This window comes from Anser brachyrhynchus, assembly GCF_964034855.1.
Source record: "Anser brachyrhynchus genome assembly, chromosome: 18".
Lineage (NCBI taxonomy): Eukaryota > Metazoa > Chordata > Aves > Anseriformes > Anatidae > Anser > Anser brachyrhynchus.
In genome coordinates, this window is record NC_137711.1 from 6,374,774 (window position 1) to 6,401,270 (window position 26,497).

At 37.6% G+C, this 26,497-nt stretch overlaps 1 protein-coding gene across 10 annotated transcripts in view; it reads left to right on the plus strand.

Annotated features, from left to right (window-relative positions):
• The window catches only part of SPAG9 (sperm associated antigen 9), a 64,321-nt gene that overhangs the window by 22,241 nt on the left and 15,583 nt on the right, over positions 1-26,497 (plus strand). For 4 of the 10 annotated variants that reach the window (XM_080560366.1, XM_080560369.1, XM_080560368.1 and 1 more), the window contains 16 exons: positions 5,722-5,816; positions 10,521-10,674; positions 14,130-14,340; positions 15,076-15,175; positions 15,865-15,986; positions 19,068-19,125; positions 20,072-20,224; positions 20,307-20,358; positions 20,791-20,921; positions 22,115-22,171; positions 23,038-23,211; positions 23,906-24,035; positions 24,312-24,404; positions 24,700-24,867; positions 25,561-25,732; positions 26,092-26,319. In XM_080560366.1, coding sequence (XP_080416492.1) covers positions 5,722-5,816; positions 10,521-10,674; positions 14,130-14,340; positions 15,076-15,175; positions 15,865-15,986; positions 19,068-19,125; positions 20,072-20,224; positions 20,307-20,358; positions 20,791-20,921; positions 22,115-22,171; positions 23,038-23,211; positions 23,906-24,035; positions 24,312-24,404; positions 24,700-24,867; positions 25,561-25,732; positions 26,092-26,319 — 2,098 coding nt within the window. Of the gene's footprint in view, positions 1-5,721; positions 5,817-5,911; positions 6,651-10,520; positions 10,675-14,129; positions 14,341-15,075; positions 15,176-15,864; positions 15,987-19,067; positions 19,126-20,071; positions 20,225-20,306; positions 20,359-20,790; positions 20,922-22,114; positions 22,172-23,037; positions 23,212-23,905; positions 24,036-24,311; positions 24,405-24,699; positions 24,868-25,560; positions 25,733-26,091; positions 26,320-26,497 lie in introns of those variants that run through there. The other 6 variants (XM_080560371.1, XM_080560373.1, XM_080560372.1 and 3 more) reach the window with 3 other exon arrangements.

Sequence of the window (26,497 nt, forward strand, 5' to 3'; positions counted from 1 at the left end):
ATTTTTTTAAAGGTTTGTCTAAATTGTCTAAAGGCTTATGTTTATTACTTAGGAAACCAGGGCGAAGCACTACTTAGCATTTACTTGACAGTTGACTAACACCTGTAGCACCTCTCTGCACAGATTTCCAAAATAAAACTTCTGCTTAAGCAAGCACTTTTTTTATCTTTTGGGAAACACAAGGCTAAGATGGTTCGATATTGCTCTTCCTGACACAGAGAATATGGGCTTAGTTTAATGAAGCATAATTGGGCCATGCAAGTTTCTCACTGTTTTGCACTGATACAATGTGACAGAACAGTGAGCCTGTCCCTGGCATTGGGTGTGCACTTTGTCAGGTTCAGTTGGATAAACAAGTGTCCTGGGCAGGTCACAGTGTGGGGAAACAGGAAGAGAAGGCTAAATGGAGAGGGATGCTTCCAGTTTTGGCTAGGCATGGGGACCACACTTGGTGTCTTTGAGGTTAGACTTCAGATATTTATTTCAACACAGCGTTTTTCTAAAGTCTTACGCTAAACATTGGCACCTTGATGTAAAAGCCTGGTTTTAGCATCTTTACATGCTATTGTAACTGCCAGCAACGTCGTCTTTTATGTGGATGAAGAAGCATCGAGTTCATCAGTGGGAATGTTACCGAGGTGACAAGCTCATCACAAACCCTTAAAGGTAAAAGAGTTACATGGAAGTATGTTTAGGAGTTATGTACTGAATCAAGGAGATTCTAAAAACGTCTATTACCTTAATAGGTCTAGATTATGTGGGACACAGAAATCTCTATATATACACAGTTGGTCACACGTTCCCAAAGGGAAGAGCTGCTTGTGCCAAACCTGGCTGGATCTGCAGGCTGAACAGTGAGCACTGTCGTGCAGAGCCTCGTCTGACAGTAAAAGAATTGCCAACTGCTGTCCTCGGGGGGCTGTAGCCTTGACGCAAAAAGGAATGAGAGGTGAAAGAGAAAGGAAGGCATAAAGGAGATGCTTTCAACTCAGTTAAAGAAAAATGCCCAGACTGTGGTTATGGATTTGTACACCTTTTGTTTGTGGCAAAAGAAGTAAAAGGCTTGTGTATATTCACAGATTCACAGATTTCTCTAGGTTGGAAGAGACCTCAAGATCATCGAGTCCAACCTCCGACCTAACACTAAGTACTCCACTAAACCATATCCCTAAGCTCTACATCTAAACGTCTTTTAAAGACCTCCAGGGATGGTGACTCCACCACCTCCCTGGGCAGCCCGTTCCAATGCTTAATAACCCTTTCGGTAAAGAAGTACTTCCTAACATCCAACCTAAAACTCCCCTGTCGCAACTTTAGCCCATTCCCCCTCGTCCTGTCACTAGGCACGTGGGAGAATAGACCAACCCCCACCTCTCTACAGCCTCCTTTAAGGTAACTGTAGAGAGCGATGAGGTCGCCCCTGAGCCTCCTCTTCTCCAGGCTGAACAAGCCCAGCTCCCTCAGCCGCTCCTCGTAAGACTTGTTCTCCAGACCCCTCACCAGCTTGGTCGCCCTTCTCTGGACTCGCTCGAGCACGTCCATGTCCTTCCTGTAGCGAGGGGCCCAAAACTGAACACAGTACTCAAGGTGCGGCCTCACCAGAGCCGAGTACAGGGGCACAATCACTTCCCTCGACCTGCTGGCCACACTGCTTCTTATACAGGCCAGGATGCCGTTGGCCTTCTTGGCCACCTGAGCACACTGCTGGCTCATATTCAGCCGACTATCCACCAATACTCCCAGGTCCCTCTCGGCCAGGCAGCTTTCCAGCCACTCATCTCCCAGCCTGTAGCTCTGCTTGGGGTTGTTGTGCCCCAGGTGCAGGACCCGGCACTTGGCCTTGTTGAACTTCATGCAGTTGACCTCAGCCCATCGCTCCAGCCTATCCAGATCCTCCTGCAGAGCCTTCCTGCCCTCGAGCAGATCGACACACGCACTTAGCTTGGTGTCGTCTGCAAACTTACTGAGGGTGCACTGGACGCCCTCATCCAGATCATCGATAAAGATATTAAAGAGGACCGGCCCCAGTACCGAGCCCTGGGGGACTCCACTAGTGACCGGCCTCCAACCAGATTTGACTCCATTCACCACAACTCTCTGGGCCCGGCCATCCAGCCAGTTTCTAACCCAGCGAAGCGTACGCCAGTCCAAGCCCCGAGCAGCCAGTTTCTCGAGGAGAATGTTGTGGGGAACGGTGTCAAAAGCCTTGAGGGATTGTTTGTAAGGGTAGGAATACAAACTAGTGCCAGGATGTCTTTCACTGAGCACAGAAGTTTGAGGAAGAAAAACCTGTAATATTTCATACTTTTAGAACTTGTCACATACTGTATGTGGTAACGAAACTGAGTGTTTTTTGAGATGGAAAGACATTGGATGGCTGTTGCTTCTGTTTGAGGGGAATGACTTGAGTATTGACACAGTAATGTGTTCAAACAGTCATTATAGTTATCTACTTCATGTGCCCTGAAATGCGCCAATAGGAATTTTGAAATACTGTTAACTATGGAAGTTAACTTTTCCAAGTTTTGAGCTTTCTTTCATCCCTTCAGCTAATGGTAACTGAGCAACGTATTTAATCACAAAAATGATGAAGAGTGGTTGGTATTTATTATGTTGTCTTTGGAGCAATTGGTCATATTCAAAATACTTGTGACCTTTGGAGGCAGCAAAGTGAACTGTCAGTAGGAGAAGGTTACGAATGATTAAATATTGACTGCAACTGCTGTGAAAGAAGAGAGTAGCTGTAGTCCTTTATTTATCATCTGTCTTTTTCTATAACTTTGTAAGAATAGTAGATACTCCATTTCTGAAGTTATCAATAACATCAAAACTTGAGATAGTTGAGTGTTCTCAAAACTCTTGATTGAATTTTGAGCACTCTGACTTCTAGCATGTTATTTCATGAGACATTTATTTGGGTGAAGATGTTGCACTTCAAGGACATGCTGAGGCTCAGTCATTTAGGTTGAAAGGGCCACTGCATGTCATCTGGTTCAAATCCCAATGGTTTTGGAGGGAGTCTTCAAAATTTTGTTGCAAAGGAGCACTTTGAGCTAACTCCTCAGTGAATTACAGCATTTATCATTTCAAGGCTTTGATTATACAGATTTCTACAGGTTGAGAATCCATGGGCTGTGTCTCATGTTGCGTGATCTCTGGCACCAGCTGTGTAGCCCCTCATCCTGTGCGTAGGGAAGGAGGATGAGGAATTCAACTCCTTGCAGATGATATTCCAGCATTGTCAGGTTTTATGCGTGTGACCCTGGATCAAGGCAGTGTGTCAGCTTCACATAGTTTTTTCTGACTGTGGGCACACCAGAGGCATCTGTAGCCTGGATCTGTGGGGAGATTGCTGTGCTGCATTGCGTGTGCATGAGATGCATACGTTTGCCTTTCTCATCTTACTTTTGTGTTCTTATAGCTTACACACTTTATGCTGAAGCATGAGATCTATGGATTTGCTGCTTTTACCATCAGCATTATTTTCATCTGCAGAGCAATACTAAACTGCTTAGTCCTTTAAATTGACCTGCCCTCTAGCCTCTGTATGTGGGTAATAAATACGATGAGACATTTCAGTAAACAAAAGAATAACAGGCTGAGGGGAGGGAAGAAAGTAGGTTAAACAACACAGTTTGAAGAACACAGAAGTTAGACAGATTTTCCTGACCCTACTCTTTTTTCCCATGTGGTAACTGTTCCTTGGAAAGCTACTAGTTACTTAGCTTCTGTTCAGTGGCTTAAAAAAAAAGAAAAAACAGATGTTCTGTTTAAAAATTTAATTTTAAAAAATGCTGCCCTACAAATCGACATTTTTCCAGGTAGCTTGACTTTTGTTTGATAATTCCCTTCTATGATGGGGCGATACCCAAACGATACCGAATGGCCTTATATACATTTCAAACTAATACATTATTTTTTTTTCTCTGGGTTTTCTGTATTTATCTGAATTATAGACTTGTTACCTCGTAAAACTCTACACAGGAAATGTTGAAACGCCTGATTTTGATTCCTCAATGGAAACAGGAAAAAAACAAAAAACATTGGGTAGTTGAAGGTGGAGCTTTCAGTTCTTTTTGTTTGTTTTGCATATAAGCAAGCATTTAAAAATAATTCAGAAAACAAATGAGATTGTTGTAGTAAAACGCTGCATTTGTATCGTTTGGGAGGATAAATTTTGTAAGCTTTTGACAGCAGTTAAAGTACATTATATAATGTTTCTCTAAAAATAGCAAGACAATACAATTCGAATCAGAAAAAAGTATTTCAGTTGAATGCAGGGAAAAGATCTGTATGTCATGTAACTTTGATTTACATGATACCTATCAATCAGGGTATCTTAAATCAGTTCATAATATGAGAATCTTAGACTAAGAATATTTATTCTTATGTAGCTGATGCTGTCAACTGGTGTTTGCATTGAACTCCAGTCTTAGTAGCCTTGGACACATCAACCCTGACTTGACAGAAACATGTAGGTGGAGGTTTCCAGGTCTTGCTGAATCTAGTCCTGAAGTTTGAACATGTCCTCACAAACAAAAGGTTATATAATATTGGTTGTATAGATATCTGTTAATCAAGATGTTCTGAAAATGCATCCGCCCAAGTTGGACATGGTACATGTTGGTCCTTGTTGGATCCCTTCCAACTTGGGATATTCGGTGATTCTAAGAAATTCTAGTTTTACAGAATAGGTGTAATTTCCAGAAAGAAGCATTTGACATGACTTGAATACATCCCAGAAAAAAATTACACTGAATTCTTGTGCAATATACCTATGATTTTTTTTCCTTTTCTGAGTGCCCTATTAGTGTTGAATGTGAGCACAGAAATGCTAAAAATAGTCATGTAGGCTTCTCTTCAGGCTTCAATGCTCTTCAGACTTCCCTAGTTTTCATTCTGAAGATACACGTCCAAATTAGCCTTTTAGAGTGATGTGGCAATACCTGTTACTTTTCTCCATGCACGACCCAGATCAGTTGTCTGCTGAGCAGCATTGTCCTTAGGCTGATTGGAATCAGGGTTCGTTAAATAAGTCATGACTGCAGGAGTCAGCATGTTGGCCCGTGGCTGTCTCTGCACAGAAGGAGAGGAAGTGATCAAAGCTCTTCTCAAGGACTAATAATCCACAGGCACTCCCTCCTTTTTATGAGAAGTCCATCTAGGTGATTCGAAACTAAAGCTTTCTGTATTCTCTATAAGAGAAGTTAAGTTTATTTAAATGTTGGGAGAAAGAAGAGATGCTGACTTCGTATTTCTGCCCACAGAAAATAATCGGTTTCTTAGTTTATAGTCATTTTGTATAATATTTGAGGTGTATGTTATCTCACCTTTGCAGATTTTTTGCAATTAGGCAATAAAATGTCGTAGTAAATTTGAATATCTCCTTGATGTAATTAGAGGTCTTAGCACCTAAAATGGATTTGAATATGACACTTATAAACAAGAGTTTTGAATTTACCACAGGCACTTTGGATGCTGTTAGGATGTTTCCTGTGCATGAATGCAGAAGTTCTCTATTTTTTTTGAATTATGGGATTCTCTGCTGGTTTGTGGCCTTACACACTATAATTTTACATCTTTCTTTATCTATTTAATGTTTCTGAATGCTTTCCCTATTTGTAGCATTACAGGGAAAAATTATACTGTATTAACTAAAAATTATGCAACTGTACTAAACGTAAATAGTATTAATTTTACTGTTTCTGTCATTTTAAACAGATGATTCACAATTATATGGAGCACTTGGAAAGAACCAAACTTCATCAGCTAACAGGGGGCGAACAGTTAGAATCCACTACGCACAGTAGAATTAGGTAAGCTATTTATTATGCTCTCACCCTGAAATGAAAGAAAAATCCATTCGTTTGTGTTTGCAAGACTTTGTTCTTTAATCCTACAACAACGATTTGGCTGAATCAGAAAGATTTGTTGTATGATTGGAATGCAGTAAGAGAATAGCGTAGAAATCAGTAGAGAAAAGCCTTTGCTGTTGTACTGCTAAACATAAAGTCTAATGTACAAAGTATATCTCAATTTCAGCTTTTTTTTTGGTGTTTACATTCAGGTAGGTAGGAAAAAAATGTCAGCAGCTGTGACAAAATAATTGATACCGTGCCATTGCTTTGTGTTCAGGTTGATGGTGTGTATCTTGATACCCACTTGTTCTAAGGGCTCAGTGTGAATATATTATGCAGATTTTGAGCTTTCTAGCCTATGAACTCTGCGTGGAAGGAGGGGAGAAGAACTCCTGGGCTGGCTGTGTCTCTGCGTCGCTGCATAGATGCTGCGAGGAGCCCGGCGGCTCGGTGCGAGGGGGAGGAGAGGTGATGTCATTGCTTTGGAGCTGCTGCAGAAGAGTGGAAAGCTGCTGCTGATGGCATTGTTTTTGTGGCAGCGGCTGAATGACAGACTTTGCCTACAAAGATACACCCTCGGCCTCTGTGTAGCCTTCTTGGTTCCGGCGTTTCACCATGCCAGCACAGCGCCATGAATCCTGGATGCATGCTGCTATTTGTGTTTGGCTTCGTTGGCGGGGCGGTGGTCATTAATTCGGCTATCTTGGTATCTCTATCTGTTTTGCTGCTTGTGCACTTTTCTATTTCTACTGGTGTGCCAGCTCTGACGCAGAACCTACCAAGGATACTCAGGTACTCTGACCCACTGAACCTCAGCTTCTCCTGCTCTTTCTTTTTCTCTGCTTTCTCTTTTCTTGTCAAACAAAAAGAGCAAGGGCAAATTAAAGATGCAAATTGTGCATAAATTTCAAATTCTTCTATAAACTTAATGTTTATGGACTGGGACATGGTAATATTTTTAAACATTCAAATTTAGCTGCCTTTTGCTTAGGCAAGTTACAAGGTCTGTTAATGTATTTTTGTTCTTTTAAAAAAGCTATTGTTTTGGTTGATGGTAACCTGCAAAAAAAAAAAGCTGTGGTGATAATGTCATGGATCAAGCTCATGTTCGTTGTATTGTCAGGTACTTGGCTGACTGTGTGTAGCCATAAATGTATGCAGACTGAGACCTTGTATTAATATATTCCATTCATTTTTAATCTAAAGAATTGCATAAGATCAGCAAATTGATAATTATTCAAATACATAGTAATTAGTTGATTACGCTATTGAAAAAAAAATGTTTATTGGTTCGTGGGGGGAAAAAAATCTTTCATTATTTAAGCATTAGAACTCTTAAAGCCTATTCACTATTGTTCAGCCAAATGTTATCCTCTCCTCTTTTCTGTACTTGTATGGCAACCTGCCAGCTCTCTGTCCTCCCTCAAGTTATGTTCTGTGTCTTAGTTGCCTGGAGCAGTACCAGACATACATTAGAATATGGTTACCAAAAGTAATCTTGATATGTTTTTGTACCATAATTACAAAAAGAGAGCAACTGGAAAACTTACAATGTAGCTTGCTGACCTGAAAACTTGAAATACTTCCACTATTGGTGAAGTTAATTTTTTTTAAAAAAGGCAAAAACAAACTTTGAGAGTGAAAAATGCTGGAAATGGGAAATGTCCTCTGAAAGAGCCATGTGATGTTCTCCTTGATACACGGTGCATGTAGCCGCTGTATGGTAGTATGCTTTTCAGTTTAGGTCTCAGAGCACAGAAGGGTTTTTCCAAAGGTTTCAAGTCCATCAGTAGCTTAAAAACCACGTTATTATTAGTGAAAATAAATGTGCATATTAAATACACAGAAACAGTGTAACTATCTAGACTGATTTAGTTAGGCTGTATTTGTTTAAGAGGAGCAAAAAACCCAAACCCAGAACAAATAACCCCCCAATTCTTAAAAACAAAACAAAAGCAGCACAGCAAAATATTGAACTTCAGGTTCAAAAAACTTAATTACAGTTCCTATATTTAAGGAGTCAGATAGATAGTTTAAGATGTTTTTGTAATTTGCTTTTCCTTCCCTGGTAAATATTTAATGGATTTGAGTGTTTTTGGAAGCTGTCTCTCCCCCCCCTCCCCCCCATCAACTCTTCCCAGTAATATATTTTAGGAATTACAGGAATTGGAGCTTAGTTTCTTAGTCTATTATTCATATCAAAAAGGTAAAAACATAGGGTGAAGGAAGCCAGTCGTAAAAGAATTGTCTCATTTTTCACATTAGCCAGCTGTTAAAACAGAGCATCTGGGTGTTTATCGTAAAGGTTCCTGTGAATGCTTCCATACTTTATTTCAGAATAGTCAACAACCTGTAAATAAGTTGAGATTGCTTTAGTCTAATTAGATAATTTCTTTTAATGCAGGCATCCAGCATCCACATAATAAGTCTTAATGTCCAAAATAAGGCCTCTTTTCAAACTTCATTTACTGTGCAGTCTTGCAATGCACCTGAACTGTTTTTAAGCACATCAAAATAGGTTCATTATAAAATGTATTTAAAACTATTCCACCAAAAAAGCACTTCTCAGCTGAGAACTCTTTTTCTGGTGCCTGTTTTGTTTCGATTCTGTATTCTGAAGACTACAAAGCAAGCAAATATGTCTCCTTCGAACCATTGCTCCAGGAGGCGTTTTCCAAAGCAAAGGGCCCTTCACAATGCATGCTTTATAAGCTTTCTTTTGGACTGAAGGGATTCTTTTTTCCTTTTTTTCCCTGCCGGACTTCTTAACCAATGAAATGTTTTCAGGCTTTTATCATAACTTAAGCTTATGTGGTATCCTTTGTTCCCTGCATGCATTAGAGTTGTGGGAAATGTAAAGAAAAGCGGCACCTATTACAATAGCGGTAACTGCTGGAATCAAATTCTGTTTAGCTCTTCGGCTATTTTTTCATGAAAACTTATCGGAGCAGTAACTTTGAAAAATGTAAGCCATCTGACGCTTCTTATTTTATAACTCTGGTTGATTTTGCTTTACTTTCTTTGCTGCCTAATTTGCGCTGCTAATAAAGTACTCCTGAATTAACAATTGAAGTTGGAATGATATTTATGAAAGACCAAGATATGAGCAATGTGAGAGTTTGAGACTCCTGTGACAGGGAGCATCTTTATGCCTCTGTACTGCAAAGGTTCATTCCAAACTGTTTACTATTCAAATATTGCTATTTTTGCTGATGTCAAAATTTTCCAAAAGGAGTTCACTGATTAATTGCTAAATACAGTTACTTCTTGACGAACTTTCCTTCTTGGTTTACAATATAAAGAAGTTTTTCCTATGCTTTTTAACATTCCTTTTTGTGGTTTTGCATATAAGTTATAAGTAGGTACTAATTCTGCATAGAATTCTGTCACAGTTATGTTTAATTTGTGAAAAGCCTGGTTTAAAAAAAATGAGGACATGATTTGTCTCATAATGCTAAAATATACAAAATCTCTCAGGTCATAATATTGTTTGGATTATCTCTGTAGGGATAGTTACTGGCAATGCTTTCTCATGAAGCACAGTGTTCTGCCATCACTTGTGTGCACTTTTATCTTTTGGTCTTCAGTATACTGGAAACTTTGCTTGAGCTGCACTAGTTGATTATGGTCCCATTTTTTCTTCTGTATTTCATTGTTCTAACTCAACAAATACATTGTTTTGTCTCAATTCTAAGTCTGGCTGATATTTTTCCCTTTCAGGGCTGGCTCTCACATCCCATGAATTGTATTCTACACAATGTTTTTGTCTCTTGCTATCAGGAAGAATTAATCTTTTTCTGTTCACTGATAACAAGATTGGATTTGGGAATCTTTTGTGGAAGGGATCAACATACAAAGCTTTGGAACTTCCAAATGTTGTTTGTTATAGAGAAGGGATAAAGTTAGCGAAGGTAGTGAGGAGCTAGGATGAAGTTACTTTCCATGTTGTTGAAGTAAATCTTAAGTTGTAGTTTATGTAACATTAAGCTAGTACTGCTGCTTATGGAAGCAGTCATGTTATGGCACTGTCTGCTCTTTTCTTGCTATTTTCAAGTTTTTCTGTGGCCGTACAGTAAAGCAGAGTACTGAACTGATCTTTGTTAAAACTATAAACTTTTCAGCTGGGCTAGTTTTAACACTTGTAATTCCTTGACCTGTTTATTTTACCCAGTTACACAAATTAATTTAATTCATGTGACCTTAAATTTGGACTTTTGGTTGATGTCTTATGACTTTCCCAAATGCTTCAATTAATGATATAGCTGTTGAAGTTCTTAGAGTGTATCTTGCAAAAAAAAAAAAAAAAAGTATTTTGAGTGGCTGCTGAAAACTGTAATTTTTCTGAAGTAGACATTTTTGTTTTATACTGCTGTTTGTGTTATGTTTCTGTTAGTTTGCTATAGATTAGATTCAGTGCAATCAATGCTGCTGCCTAAAGCCAGGGAATAGCCCAATCTGCAATTAATCAAATCACATGAAATGGGGAATTAGTATGTGCTGTAATACAAACTGCATATGCTGCATTCTATGTTTAATAGAGAACAGGCTATGAACATTTCAAACTGTAATTTTACCGCTTCCCTGCTGATTTCAGAGGTGTACAGGAAAAGAAGCTGTGTGACATCTGAAATAACTGACAAAATCTGTCTCTTTTTCAAACAGAAAGGAGCGTCCAATATCACTGGGCATCTTCCCATTACCTCCAGGAGATGCACTACTTACGCCTGAAGCTCAGAGAGAAGCAGGAGAAACACCTGGGTCAGAGCACTGGAAATTCCACGAGCTAAGCCAGCCACGGTCCCACACAAGCCTGAAGGTGAGTTGTCTTGTGCATTAGGAGAAACCCCCATAAAAAGGTTACAGTTTGCTGCCAGTAGAGAACAGTAGGTTCAGAGAGGACCCTGAATCACGTTCATTTAAACAGCTTTGTATTTTGCAAACAAGTGGTAATGTAGTTCTCGTATTCACAAGAGTGTTTTTTCCTGACCAAGGACCATTTCCAAAGGCCAGTCACTTTTTCTTTACAGCCTAGGTATGTAGCTAGGTAGTGTAAACAGGTCTGCCGATTCAATATCCTTTTGGAAGGAAAGCTTTGGCTACAGGCAGTACTCTAATGCAGCCGCTGCCTTCTCTCAGACACACACAACGTGGTATACCATAGAGTTGAGTGACCTAACTTTCCTAAATTAGCTTGTGATGTGATTTCCCTTACGTGTAACTTGGCTATAATTTCTCCAATTGTTCTGTGTTCCAGCAGTGCGAGGTGGCATAGAGCAAGCTGCAGAAAGGAGAAAAATAGAGGAGTGGTGTTGGGAGTGTGGTGAACCTGGTGGTTGGGACTAGGGTGCACGAACACAGCGGGAGCCAGGGGGCTGCAGGCTGAAGAACTCCAGGCTGTGTAAAGCCTCTGTCTCCTGATGCTGGCAAGGTGTTCTAGGAGGCATGATGTGCTGTTGTTTCTGAAGATATGTGCAGCTGAGGGGAAATTCCTTCGCCTAAGTGAGCTTAATATACAGCAGAAGAATACTAAACTGATAATAAAAAGCAATCCAGAAACAACTAGAACTTGATTTTGTTTATCTAGAGGTCATATGGAGGTAATAGGAAGTATAAGTGATGATTAACTATAAAAAGGTATCAGTGACAACAGGAGTTTGAATCTAAAAAATGTCATTTATCAAACTATTCCCTTTGTTCCATCTTGGATCTTGGTTTTCCTGTTTCCTTTGTCCCATGCCAATTGATTTCAACAAATTGACAGAGTTCTCTTTAGGAGAGCTGACTGAAATCCAAATTAGTTATGACTAAGAATAGGTGGAGGTGGAATAAAAAGGGGAGTTTCTGATCCCATCCTGTGCCCTTAGAAAATTATAATGGCTACTATATGTCATCAAAAAAAGGTTTCTTGGTGTAGGTCCTCTCAATTCTGCTAGAAGAATTTACAAAATAATGCAAACTAACTTTTAAAGCCTATTCAGTCAGAATAAGTTCCTTTGGTCCAAAGCAGATTTATACTTGTGAATGTAAAATTTCTGAAGTGAACCTGTGGGATAACATGAGATATTGAGGTCATAACCAGAATTTGAAATTTTTTAATTCTGATTTTTCTCTCTAAATAGTTTAACAAGAAGTACAATGTACTAGTAAAGTTCTGCTGCTTTCAGGTACGTTTGCAATTCATTGGTCAGTAGTTCCTTTTAAAGTATCACAACAGTAAGTGTCAGGGAGAAACCCGGACTAAAAAGGCAAGGTAATCTGTAGGAATACAGAAGGAACAGTACAGCAGGAACATTACCTTGTATTCCAATATTACTCAGTACAGTTGTGTATGTTCCATTCGTTCTCTTCTGCTTATTTCTGCAAGGTATTGAAGGTGAGCCACAACTACTCCAGATTTAATGATCTAATTTTTAAACTAATTTTGCAGTATTCAGGAAAACTTTTGGCAACACTGCCAAAAAGGTCAATTTTGCTAAGTCAGCTCTGACTTTCAAATGCCTAGTCTTTGAAATATTCTGATTTTCCTGCACTTCTTGGAGTTGCATTTTGTTTTCGTTAGTTTTTAGACCAAACATTCACAATAGTTTAATGATCATTGTTTCTAAGAGTTAGCTAAAGAAAAAAGATGCAGTAGATAGCTAAGTCAGAAATGTAAAGTACGGGGTTACCTGAAACTCCTTTAAGCAAGGGGCCATTTTCTTCACTATTTTCTTTTGCTATCAAGATGTTTCTCTTGAGAATGTGTGTGAAAGTCAGTGGTTGGTCTGTGTCGCATCAGTTAGCGGATGCTTTTGGAATGCAAAGATGTAGAGATGTTCGAACAGAGCCAATGGTTCTCTTAAGACTTTATTCTGTGTTTGTGTGATCTCTGGGTTCCCTTGGTAAGAAGTATCATTTCCTGCTTTCTGTAACTACGTGCTGAAGTATGAATCATTATCCAGTGGCTGAACTTCACCAGTTCAATAAGCAATTAGGTAAATAGTGTAGTTTTTTTTGGAAATGGACACCTAGTATCTCATATAACACCTTAGAATCTGGGTTTTGTTTTCTTGAGTAGCTGTGGAATAATGTACTCTTTTGAGGTAATTTCAAGATTAATAAATCAATTGCTATCAAATTCCTAACTGATAAGAAGGTATTGATGGCAAGAGTTTTGTTTCCAACGCTTTCAAATTCCAAGTGGAGATGTTATTATGTGATGCAAGCTTTTCATTTATGCAGATATAAATGTGTGTCTTCCTCCCTGCCCCTGGAAAATAAAGTCTTATTTTGCACGGAAGTAGCAAAAGTAAAAAATTTAGAAGTTACAACTCCTAGTAATCTTGCACTTGCTATGAATATTGCACTTAATGCAAATCTAAGAATGTGTCTGTTTGCAAGGTTTTTTGTTTTTTAAGCAACCTTAAAATTCAGCTTCACTTCCTTCTTGAAAAAGGATGCGAGCAGTACAATGAATTAAAGCTTCACAAAATATAAACATCCTTCTTTCTTGTCATGTTTTGGTTTCCTGAGCTAACAGATGCATGCTGTTAGATGTCACGAGATACCTAGGAGCCTTGCTTTCACCTCTGATTCACAAACAAGACCATAAAAGAGCTTTTTGTCAGGACTTGCTTTCCTGCCTTCATTTTGCATGTAGCAGTCTCAGTATTTCATCTGTTTCCCAAGGATATTTCTCTAACGCTTTTGGAAAACAGTGGCCTAAATAACCAGTTGGTGTTTGTATCTACAGAAAGATCTTGTTCACTGGTATGCTGCCGTTTAAGTCACGGTTAAGATGCTGGTACAGTTCTCTATGCTATAGTTCTACACTAGTTAAATGCATGTTCTGCATCAGTACTTGAGTTATCTACTCTCTAAGAAGCTATTTTAAGACATTATACAAGTTTTGGAAAAGCACATTTTAGAGCAGCTTTGGGAAGACCGTCGGCAATTTACTGTGCAGCTAGAAGGATTTCTAATATGGGAATACACACTGCTGTGTAATACTTAACAGAAAAGCATCATAAACCTGTTGGTTTTTAAATAGTATTAAAATAAGGACGTGTATTTTGTAGTTACAACCTCCTTAACAGGAGTGAAACCACAGCATTAGCTATTCACAGCCATGAATCTGGCAATACTGGCTCAAGTTATTCTTTCTGTTCCTATTTCTTTAGATCTGCATATTCTTCAGAAAAACAGAGGAATTTTGGCACTTGTTCTTTGGAAACAACTATGACTCTTCTAATATTTTATGTTGATTTTTCAATGCTAATTCATCCATTTTAGGATGAGCTCTCTGATGTTAGCCAAGCAGGCTCAAAATCTACTACTCCAGCATCCACGGCTGCTTCAGATGTACCTGCATTGCCTGCTGAAACTCCTCAGAAGGAAGATGTTGAAGGACTTGCGAAGGGCGCAGATAAGCAGAATGAAAAGCCAGACGTAAGCAAGAATATTGAAGTACAGGTAGCTCAAGAGACAAGAAATGTGTCCACTGGTGAGCCGCATTTACTTTTTAGTAAATGAATTATTATGAATAAATGAATTATTATTATAATTACCTATACGTAACCCTTAATGAAATGCCTTAATTCTGCCAGAAGTGAAAAATGTTTTTTGCTTGATATTTTTAGGAGAATGAAGTATTGGTGAGAGATACAGGTCTGTTATTTATTGGTGGTGTTAGTCCTTATTTTTCTAGAATTGGAGTAATTTATGACATTCCCTTGTGAGCAGCAGAAGTAACACTCATCTAGACACAAAGTCATGAAATGAGGTAGACATTACTTAGTAGCTAATACAAAAGTAGCAAGGAATAATGACCATTTTGTGATTAGAGAGAGGCCTTCTCTAAAAAATGATTTCTTGCCTATTACTTGTGAGAGTTGCAACTGGAACTGCTATCCAGTTACAGGCAAGAATAGTGTTTACTCAGTGTGGATGCCAAAGAAACTGAAGTCTTCTAAGAGCGTTGGAAAACTGCATTCAAATAAACTTCTGCTGTACAACAACTTTCCTAAACTTCACTTGATTTATAAGAGAGACTTGCTTAGAAATTCCAGTGTCTGTGCTAGGGAATCAAAATCCACAGATCTTGTTTAGTTGCTAAATAAGTCTCTGAACACAAATCTGTTAAGTTGATGATCAATTCAATATTAAGGTCTGTAATGTGGTGTGACACAATTTAAAGTGATTTTTGATTTATGGAAACATACTACTTGATTTTCACTAGGTGGAAATGAAAATGAAGAAAAATCTGAAGTTCAGGCCATCATTGAGTCAACTCCAGAGCTGGATATGGATAAAGATCTCAGTGGATATAAGGGTTCTAGGTAAGCTGTGTGGTGTGATTTGAGTAGGAAAACCAATTTTATAAGGTACCAGACTTCAGTTTTGATCTCTTTACTTGTTTTGAAATTTTAAGACCGAGGTCATGCATTATATAATGAATCTCCTACTTCTGTGACCCTGTTTCTTTCCCCAGATTCCTCAGGAGGTTTTAAGTGTAACAGCGGTTCTTCATTCTGTCGCTACACTTCAAGTGAACATGCAGGGTACTTCATATTACAGCAGGCTTAATAATACCTAAATATTCTTTCAATATTTTGAGGGTCTGTACCAAGAGGCCTTTTCTCCCCGAATCTGGGTTTCAAGATATGTTTGCTAAGCTGACCTCTTGTGTTTTCACTCAGTCTTTAAAATCTGGATTTAGGACTGACTCCTCAAGGGCTACAGCATTTATCAGATTCTGATGGGAGAATCCCATTGCTGGTAGAGTGCCTTTGCCTGAGTCTGCTTCCTTGCAGGCATTTGCTTATGAAGGGTAACGTTAGGAAAACATATAAAAATAGAATTTAGGGCTTTAAGCGAAAAGCTTCTAAATTTTTCTTATTCCCTTTTTATAGGGTAAAGAATGAACTATTGGTAAAAAAAAAAAAAAAAAAATGGAGAAAACATTCTTCAGAGTGAGAATAGACTTTTTCTGCCTTTTTTGATATGTTTGTTCTAATTCTTTGAATAGCACTCCTACCAAAGGCATAGAGAACAAAGCATTTGACCGTAATACAGAGTCACTCTTTGAAGAGCTGTCATCTGCTGGTTCTGGCCTAATTGGAGATGTGGATGAAGGTGCAGATTTACTGGGTAAGAATGGTTCTTTAAAGATCCTGTTCAGAGGAGTTTTCTTTGTTAGTGGAGTGTTTAATTGTCCTTACTAGACTAACTGTTAGGAGTCATTTGCATGAAAATATTTGACTGTCATCCTAAGGTGGTTATTGGAATTATGCAAAAAAAAAAAAAGAAATATACTATCAGCCATAATGTTTTTTGGTACTTATAGGGAAAACTGAAACAGAGTATAATATAATATAAAACCTTTGTGTCAGATAACATCTTGACCAAAGCAATTTTTAGTTTGAGGTAGTTTAATTCAGGTTATGCCTGTCTGTAATGGCCTGGCTTTATCACAACTCTGTGGAATATGGTTTGTAAGAAAATCGCAGTATAATGCAGCAGTGGTAATTTGAGAATCAAACTATTAATTAAAAGCAGGGGAAGGGGAAGAAACACATTTCTGTTTTTCCCACCAAGTGGCTTGCTGCTGCTTGTGTGCTGACTGAACAAAATGGAGGTTTTGGGGACATGAGTTGATCAGGAGCAAAAAGGTCATGTGGGGGGAAAAATTGATCTTTCTATAAATTACTGTCTAGTATTATCACAAGTTATTTTTGGACATATCAGTGTGCACGCCTCATTTTGAATTAATGAAAGCTGGCACTATGGAATACATACAAAATACAGATGCATCTCGTGCATGTGTTAGATTGCCTATAGAAAATCATTAATTGCCCTGTCAGAAGCCAGAAATAAAGATTATTAATAATTTAGACCTACTGTGTGTGCAGTCTGGATTTCTGGTGGCTGCTTTCTACCAGAAACTTATTTAATATCATGTAGGGGACATTTCTGCCAAGTATTTCCCACTTGAGTAATGGGCCTAGTCTGAGAGAGGAATTTTCATGGATGTTATTCTATACTGCTTTGAATCCTGAGCGGTGAGGACCATCACATTCTTGCTGAACATATTTCATCCAAAACTTTTGCCCTCTGTCACGGGGACAACTAATGACACATTCTGCGTGCAAAAAAATGTAGGTACTGGAGAAATATTAAGATATAACAACTTCCGTCTCTTATTTGAATGATAAATTGTTTAAAGCAATCCAATTTCTGTCAGAGTGTCCTGATGATGCATACTTTTCCATGTGCAAAAATAATATACTTTTTAGTATAATGTAGCAAAGGTTTTACTGTCTTCATTAGCATTTTCGGTAAAAACCCCTGCCATAAATACAAGTATATGTGGAAAATGAACATACTGCTATAAACGTACATTATGCAGAATGTGATCTAATAGTTTGACTACATAATCACCATTTAACTTAAATACAACCATCGTCTGAACTACTTTGTGGTGCTTAAAAGCGACATCTGCATCCAGGATAGTTGATGTGTTTCAAGCATTTGGCTCCACTTTAAGTGACCATTTACTTTTAGTTTTGAGATCTGTAAAAATACTTAATTGGGATTCTCTAATCTGTTTTCTCTTGGGCTGCATACCCAGGGGAATATTCTGGTGTGTATGCTTCTTTTTTAAAAAAAATTCTTTGAAATCTGTTGCTTCTACAGTTAGGCGTTCTTGGCTGCTGCTCTCATAAAATACATTCTCTGCATTTTTTCCCTGCTTGGTAACATTTTTTTTGCCCTTGCACTCTTGGCTTTCTAGTTTTTGTTCTTGCATTATAAAGGATCCTGAAACCTGTTGGAAGTGATCCTAGCTAGTTTTATCTATGCATACTGAAAACATCTAAAAAGCAATGTCTGTTTGATTAAAACCCCTTGATGATTGTAGTGTAAGGAATTTCTCTAGTTATTGATAAATTAACCTCAGGTGATCCAAGTTCCTTCAGTATTAAATGTCATTTATTTTTAATCCTAAACCCAGAGAGAGGAATTTCAAGAGAGGAGATTGACTTGCATGCCTATTTAAGTACCATTTTTTGTTATCAAAATATCTTTTAAGTCTATCAAAGTTGCTTGAAAGGTTGTGCTTATAGAATATTTTAAAAGGCCTCCACCATTAAGAGATTTCTTTGTTGTGTTGATCTCGAATTAGCATAATTTCTGCTATCATCAATGTGATAACAGTGGGAGGTTTAATTGGAAAGTAATTTTGCTGTGCAGGATGTAAAGCGATTATTCTTATAAAAGTTGCTTTTAAAAAATCCTATAACTGACTATGCATGCAAACAGTAGGGGTAAGAAACTAATTTCCAGAATTTTAAATAATATTGAATTAGTTACGTAGAGTTAAGTGTACTTTTTTGTAGTAGCATATTTCTTTGAATCTTATACCGAATGGTTTAGCATTTCTAAGTATTGTGCTTCTAAACTATTTCACAGAAGTCAAGATGAACTTCTATTAAATTACTCTTTTTTGTAAGAGGTCCAACCAATAGAAATGGTTGTGACGAGCCTAACTTTTTTTAACATCTTCCATGTAAATCCTGCTTCTAATCACATCACATTTCACTTCAAATTATTGGTGGTGGCTTTGTTTTAATTCACTCTTATTTCATAAATCTAAATATTTTATTGCTCTTCACCCATACTACACCTTACATGAAATATTTCTTGTTCTTGTTTTTGCTCTACATGGAATGCATGGGCTTTAAAGACCATAATTTCTTTGGTAAGGTATCATTTGCTCTGGGGAGGTCTGCAGGGCTTTTGCAATCTGAGCTTTGTTCAGCACGTTTTGTCTATCATTTATATGCTTTTGAATCTTACATGGTATAAAAGACAGACAAGCATTTTAAACTTTTAATGGACTAGTACTTCCCCGATGATGCTATTTTGTTTTTTTTGTTGTTGTTGTTTTTTAATTAGTAATACTGTAACGTCTTCAAAATGTATAGAATAGGTGGAGGTAGCTCTAGCCTGCTGTCAGCCAGGGGTGCTTTTAGTCTTCAATTGAAGGCAGGTTGAAAAGGTGGAGGGGAAAGCTAATTGTAGAAGGTAGGTCCTGAAACTTCAGATAGCTCAGTTCTTCTGCCAAGCTTCCTAGTTAACATTCAGTTTTCGTTAGACAAATAAAGTAAAACATAGCTTGTAAAAATAACCATTTCATCTGCTAATCTCATGTGTTTTGTTTCCTTTGGAAAGGAATGGGTCGTGAGGTAGAAAACCTTATTTTGGAAAACACTCAACTGCTGGAGACAAAGTAAGTGTGAATGTGCATGTAAAAAAAATTCCTGCCCTTCTCTGATACTTTGTTAGGCTTCCAAGTAAATCCTCAGATAACTGTCATCAAAGAATGCCGAACTCTTGTCACTTCGGTGTTAAATGATAAGCATACCTGTTCAGAGCTCTCCATAGCTGCGCATTTTTACTCATGCATTGGAAAGTAACCATATACCTGATTTGTCCTTAATTTGTCGGCATGCCTTCCTATGGAGACTTACATTTAGTCTCTGAATGTTTTTCTGACTTTAACATGGAACAGAGGCAGATGTGAAACCCCATGTGAGAGATGTGCACAGACCATTCAGTTACACCATAGTAGCATGTAACATGATCAGGACTGAAGATGCGACACTACATTGTGTGAAATGGGTGGCTGGCTGTCTTCCGTTCTCCTTCTCATTTAAAAAAATCAATAACAATTTGTATCTTCATGCATGAAAATCTGAAATATGCTCTTTTGTAAGAGTATTGGTGGTATATAAATATTTTCCATTTGTAGGTAATTTGGCTTAATACATAGCTTAAATGGGTATTCAAGAAACTAAAGACATTGGGAGCAAAAGATGACTTTCCCTTGTAAGGATGCACATTACTATGCCCTAATATGAGATCAGCTCCGTACCTTTTGTTAGAAACACAATTGTAACTGCAGAATCTAATCCATTGGAGGCCTGTTGAGGAATGCAACCTGTAAACAAACTGTTCTGAGTTGTCTCTACTTCTTTCAAGTACAGTGCTGCGAATGTATTTTGTCAGTGTTTGAGATTTGTGGGAGGGTTTAGCCTGTTGAGGAAAGCTAACTTTTTATAGTAGCTTTATGTAAGAAACTTAAATTTGAAAATCTCCAAGTTCAAGACTAAAGCTAACTTAACTATGAGACCATAGTCAATCCTTGTAATGATGTGTTTTAAATATTTATGTAGAAATGCACTGAATGTAGTGAAGAATGATTTGATAGCAAAGGTGGATGAATTGACTTGTGAGAAGGATGTACTACAAGGTGAACTGGAGGCTGTAAAACAAGCAAAGCAAAAGCTTGAAGAGAAGAATAAGGAACTGGAAGAAGAACTCAAAAAGTAAGTTAAATACCACAGTTATGAAAAAGAAGGAAAAAATTATTGTGGTATCTAATGCAGCTATTTTTTATTTTGTATTTAGAGCTCGTGCAGAAGCAGAGGAAGCAAGACAGAAAGCTAAAGAGGATGATGATGTAGGTGTCTGTGCATCTGTATTTTGTATAAATAATTCAGAATTGGATGTTAGAAGTCCATGTGCATTTAGTGAGTGCTGTTAAGCTTTATCGCTTAATAAGTAATAGTAGCAAACTTTCACCACGTTAAGAAAACAGAGAAGACCTAAAGAGCACAAGTAAACTTACCATCTCTAGCTTTCCTTCTTTCCTCTCTGCTGCTTACTATGTCACGTTCTTCTTGAACTGCTTTTTATTCAGATTAAACTACATTACAAAGGATGGGAGGAGAGGAAGGTGAAGGTAGAAGGTACTGGGTAAAATCAAGTTTTACAAAGCCTCAGTGACTTGGAATCTGGAATTGTGCTGTAAACTGACTCTCCTCTGAAGGCAGAGGCTGACTCTGCAATGCTGTACTGTGCTCCTTTGTTCATTCTTTTTTTGTGTGTTCAGAGTGATGTCCCTACCGCTCAGCGGAAGCGTTTTACTCGTGTTGAAATGGCCCGTGTTCTGATGGAAAGAAATCAGTATAAAGAGAGGCTGATGGAACTTCAGGAAGCTGTCCGATGGACTGAGATGATAAGGTAAGACTCTTAAAATTCTTGGAGCTCCTTAGATTTCACAAGTTTTTTTTAAAGGAAAAAGATTTTAACTACAGAGTGATCTGATCAGTAGGCTGAGGCCTTAATCAGCCTTCTGCTTGTCTCCCTACTTGTCCGTGAATAAGTTTGTTCTAATGTTACATGCATATAACTTACCTTGTTAGAATGGGTTCTTGATGAAACCTTCATGAAAATGTGTTTTTTCATGTGATGTGAAATAAGCATCCCTTGAAGAAATGCATGTACTTTAGAACAATTACAAACCTTTGAAATTGTAATATTATTTGGGGATACAGGAAAAAAAAAATGCGTATGTATGTGCAAATCTTAGTGTTCCCAGTTATCAGCTGAGGTATCAAAATACTAATACAGTTGGTCTTGAGTGTAATTCATGTGTAAGAACTTTGGTAGATCAGGAGGAAACAATTTGAAAACTGCAAGGTTTGTTAAATATTAACCAGTGAAGATGCAATTTGGTCTAATTTGCATTCTGAACACTGAGTTGTCTGGAAGGGATGATGTAAAAAGGAAACTCAGCCGAAACTCAGCCCCAACTTATTCTTGCCACATCCCCTGAGTCAGTTCCATATCCAGTAGTGTCATTTGCTGCCGCCTGCTGGTCAGGTACAATGGTGACGTTTGTTTTTGTCATCGTCTTTAATACCTGTGAGCCATTTTCTCTTTGAGTCTGAGAGAAATGTGTGTTCCCAGGCAGCCATGGCTTGCTTTTTTGTAGCTGTTCTCTCCTGTAGAAATCTTCTTGTCTTACCTCTGTTTGTTTCTCTCTTCAGGAGCAATCACTATATCATTTATTTACTAATATGTTGAAAAACAATATTTTTTAAAATATAAAGGCAATGATTAAAATACTTTAAAAAGCATTTTAAAATCTTCTGCCTTCTGATTTGCTGCTTTCTAGCTGTTTTCATTGTAAAGTATTATACAGACTTCTGTCTGCAGAGCACTTGCCAGTTGTTTGCAATGCAAATAAATGTAAATGTTTGTGTTGCTTCATCTTGTGAGAAGTTCAATGTTATGCTCTGGTTAGAAATGCTAATGTGAAGATACTTTGATACTTTCAATATCTATTATCCTATTTTTTTAAATAAATTGAACATTGTGTTCCTTTCCTTTTTATTAATGCTTACTCAGTAAGTTTAAAATTCATCTTGTAGAGCATCAAGAGAAAATCCAGCCATGCAAGAAAAGAAGAGATCAAGTATTTGGCAGTTGTAAGTATTGAAACGCAACTCACGAACAAAATAAATAAAAGACCCTAACCAATTAGCTGGCACACTTTTATATATTAGCTAATTATCTTTTGGCAGATAGAGATATCTTAATTGTTCTCCTCTTGTTACCTAGCATGCCAGCTCGGTAAGGCTGTTCTTGAAGACAAAATATATCGTAAGCTGCATCACTTAATGAATGGCTGTGCACTTTGAAGTTAAATGCCAAAGTGCTGTAACTTTCCTAGCTGAATATGCACCAGAACTTGTTCTGAACATTTTAATGGATTCTTTTTTATTATGAAAATAGAAACTTGAATAGCTTGTGTGGATTGTATTTATTTCAGCTTCCTTTTTCTCTATGAAGTCTAGTTGACTGTCAAATTTTCCTTTCTAACTTGAAGCTCTTTAAATCTGAAATGGCATTACTCACAACAAGTTATTTATCAAATAATCCTCTTAATGTTGTGGTTTGCTGATAACTAATCTATTTCCTAGCCTAGGAGTCGGTGGGGCTTTTAGGATGCACTGTGCACGAACTAATATGCATCATAAGACTGTCTTCCAGCTGTGATACTCACATCCTAATTTTATTGGTTTCTTATAGATCTTCATTCAAGATGAAGATCCCATTAAATTTAATAAACAAATGGGATAGTAAATCTTCAAGATTTTTTAATACTGACATGAGTGTTTGTTCTTTCAGAGTATTTCTGAGTGTGCAGTAGCTGCTGTGTTGGGCTTCAGTTTTAGTCTTAACTGGCTTGAGAAGGCTAGCATGTGTGGTGTTTTGCCTGCACAGTAACGTCAGGATGTATATTAAAAATCTTAACTGTTATCTTTCTTCTTTTCCTTTTTTCTTACTCCAGTTTTAGCAGGCTCTTCAGTTCATCTAGCAATACAGCTAAGAAACCAGAACCTCCTGTCAATGTTAAATACAATGCTCCAACGTCACATATTACTCCATCAGTCAAGAAAAGAAGCAGCACCTTATCTCAATTACCTAGTGACAAATCTAAAGCCTTTGAATTCCTCAGTGAAGAGTAAGACGCTTTGGTTTTATAATGCTAGATATGATCTATCAAGTAATTACTCTTTTAGTCTTCTGAGATAAACAGCATTGCTGCAAAGTGAAGTATAATGTTCTCCTGAAGTGAATGTTGATACTTAAGAAATCAACATAGTGCTAACTGAAATACTCAGTGGTGGATGATTATTCTGGGTAGCTGGCAGTAGTGTTTTGTTTGGCAAATATCACCGCCTTCCATAAAGTGCATTTAGGCACAGGAGGCAGCATTCAGTACACTTTTATTCCCAAGCATTGTAGCTAAGCAATAGCTGTATGAATACTATCACTTGAAATTCAGTAGAAAAATACAACATGAGTTAGGCTAACTGCTATCTGTATTTTTTTCTCATGTGCATCTTTTTGGCAATACACCATTTTGGTTTACAACTTCACAGCTTCCAGTAGAAGTGCATAACCCATGCAGTTATTCTTTTTTAAGAATACTAACGATAGAGATACTGACAGTAGACTTCCTGATTTTGGCCATGTATTTCCCAGGTCCCTTAAAAATAGCCCACAGGAAGCCTGGTGTTATACAGGTGATGTTGCAAAACTTTGATAATCTGATACTTCCAGAGATCTTGTCATTGGAACTTCCATTAAACTCAATAGACACAGAATTTTGAAGAGCATAAGTAACAGGTTTTTTAATAATGATTCTTCTGTAGAACTGAAGCCAGTTTAGCCTCACGCAGAGAGCAGAAAAGAGAACAGTACCGCCAAGTGAAAGCACATGTCCAGAAAGAGGATGGTAGAGTGCAAGCATTTGGCTGGAGTTTACCTCAGAAGTACAAACAGGTATTATGCTTATGTTTTCAAATATAACAGTAACAACTTTGTTCTGGAAAATTCTAAGAGATTAGGGAACAGTGATATTTCACAGCTGTTTGAGTGATTCCAGCGTTTTTGTTGTACTCAAATTTGATAGCTAAAAGTCAGTCTTTTTGTGTTTTTTAAAGAAAACCACAAAGCAACACTCTTAAGCATGTTTAACAAAATCTAATCAACTGATTATGAAGATTGTAAATGTCTTCAAAGGGCAAAGTTTATCTGATTTTTTTTTTCTTTGCGTAGGTAGCAAATGGTGGCCAAGGTGACAATAAGATGAAAAACTTACCTGTACCTGTTTACCTGAGACCTTTAGATGAAAAGGATACCTCTATGAAGGTAGGATATTTGGAGGTATTATACAAGACCGTACTTCGGATGACCTATAGCTTGATTATTTTTTTTTAGCTTTAGATTCAATTATTTTCTGTAATAAAGCTTATAAATTTAAGAAGTTTTATAAGTTGTAATAAATCATAGATGAATCAGAATTTAAGCTTCAGTGGAAATATACATGCCTTTAATGTTAATGAATTCCTTGAAGTGGACTGCAGAAAGATCATAATTTTGATATTAGCATACTTTATCTTTCTTTAGTTTAACATTTAAGTGAAATATTTATTTTTCTTTCAAGCTGTGGTGTGCTGTGGGAGTAAACCTGTCAGGAGGGAAAACACGAGATGGCGGGTCTGTGGTTGGTGCTAGCGTATTTTACAACGATGTGACTGGTACAGATGCAGATGGCAACAAGCAGCGCACAGGATCTCAAAGTAGCTTAGATAGACTAGACCAAGAGCTCAAGGTAAGATCACCATATGGGATGTTGAATAGTTTTTATAGTTAAACACCTTTACCGTTTATCTGTAGATTAATAATATATTTGGTAATCAGTTTTTGTAATAGACTTTTCTCAGGAAATCATCAACCCAAGATATTTAGGATATTGAAATGAACAACTGAAATATTTTGACTCTTTTTTCTGTGCCAGCTTGTTGGTAAATGAGGAGTAAGTCAATTTTACATTAAAATGATGCACTGCTTATGCCAGTGCTGTCTGTTTTGGAGGGGAAGGAAAAAATTAGAATGCTGAAGTATGTGTTAGTTTTCATGAGTTTATGAACTTAACACAATGGATGGAAATCATACTAAAACTTTGGCGTGAAGTGGATTGGGACATCTCAATAATCTGTGGTAATACCAAACATGGTACCTGGCATGTAAATAGCATTGTTTTTTAGCGTTATACTTTTTAGCTGTATAATTGTGCAGTAGTAGCTATTTTGTTCTTTTTATGCAAGAATAAAATGTTTTTTTTTAATATTCAAACTCCACAGAGGACAAGTCAGTAACTGTAACTTTACAATGGCATTAAAGCTATGTAAGCATGCGATAAGTATATTTCTGTAGTTAATAATGTAAGACCAACAGCAATAATTTTATTCATGTTCCTTTTCCTTCTGTTGTTCATGTCTGCTATGCCTTTATTTTGCTTCAGGACCAGCAGAAGGAGCTGAAACATCAGGAGGAATTATCCAGTCTAGTTTGGATCTGTACTAGCACACATTCTGCTACAAAAGTTATCATTATTGATGCTAATCAACCAGGAAATATTCTGGACAGTTTCATTGTTTGCAATTCTCATGTGCTTTGTATTGCTAGTGTACCAGGTAAAGACTTATGATATTTTAGCTCCAACTTTTAAGTGCACCTTGTTCAGATTTTCTTATGCAAGGAAAAATCAAAGATCAGTGTGATAAAAATATTTCTGTAACATGGCAATAAGAAATGTTTAGTTGAAGGGAAAGCTATTGGATTTCTGCTCTATTGTTCCACTCTGGAATTGGCTCTTGACCTAAAATTAACTCAAAGGTAGAGAGATGTCAGTAACTAGGACCAAGTTTTTTGTCTGCTGTATTACAAATGGTGCTGTAGTGCCACTGTTTTGTGGAATTAATAGTTTTCTATTCGGTACAAAAGTGGCTCTCCTTTTTGCCCACAAGAAACATGCAAGTTTAATCTTGTTCAGGGGCAAGGGAAACAGACTATCCTGCAGGAGAAGAAGGGTCTCAAGAAGCAGATCCCAGCCAAGTGGACAAGTCATCTCTGTGTGGAAGTATGACTAGCAACAGCTCTGCGGAAACTGATAGCTTGCTTGGAGGAATAACAGTGGTTGGCTGCACTGCAGAGGGTATTGCAGGAGCACCTATAGCTCATGATGCAAATGGTGGCTCACCAATGGCAGATAAACAGTCAGGTATGAAAACCATACACGTATCCCAGGGGTGGCAAACACCATGAGATGCAGCTGAGGAACAAATGGTGCATGTTTATTTAGTACAATAGCCTGCCTTTAAATGGTGGTGACATAAAAACAAGTAATGTATGGGAAATGGCTTTTAAATCTGACTTGCGTTGCATAATTGGAGCTGAGA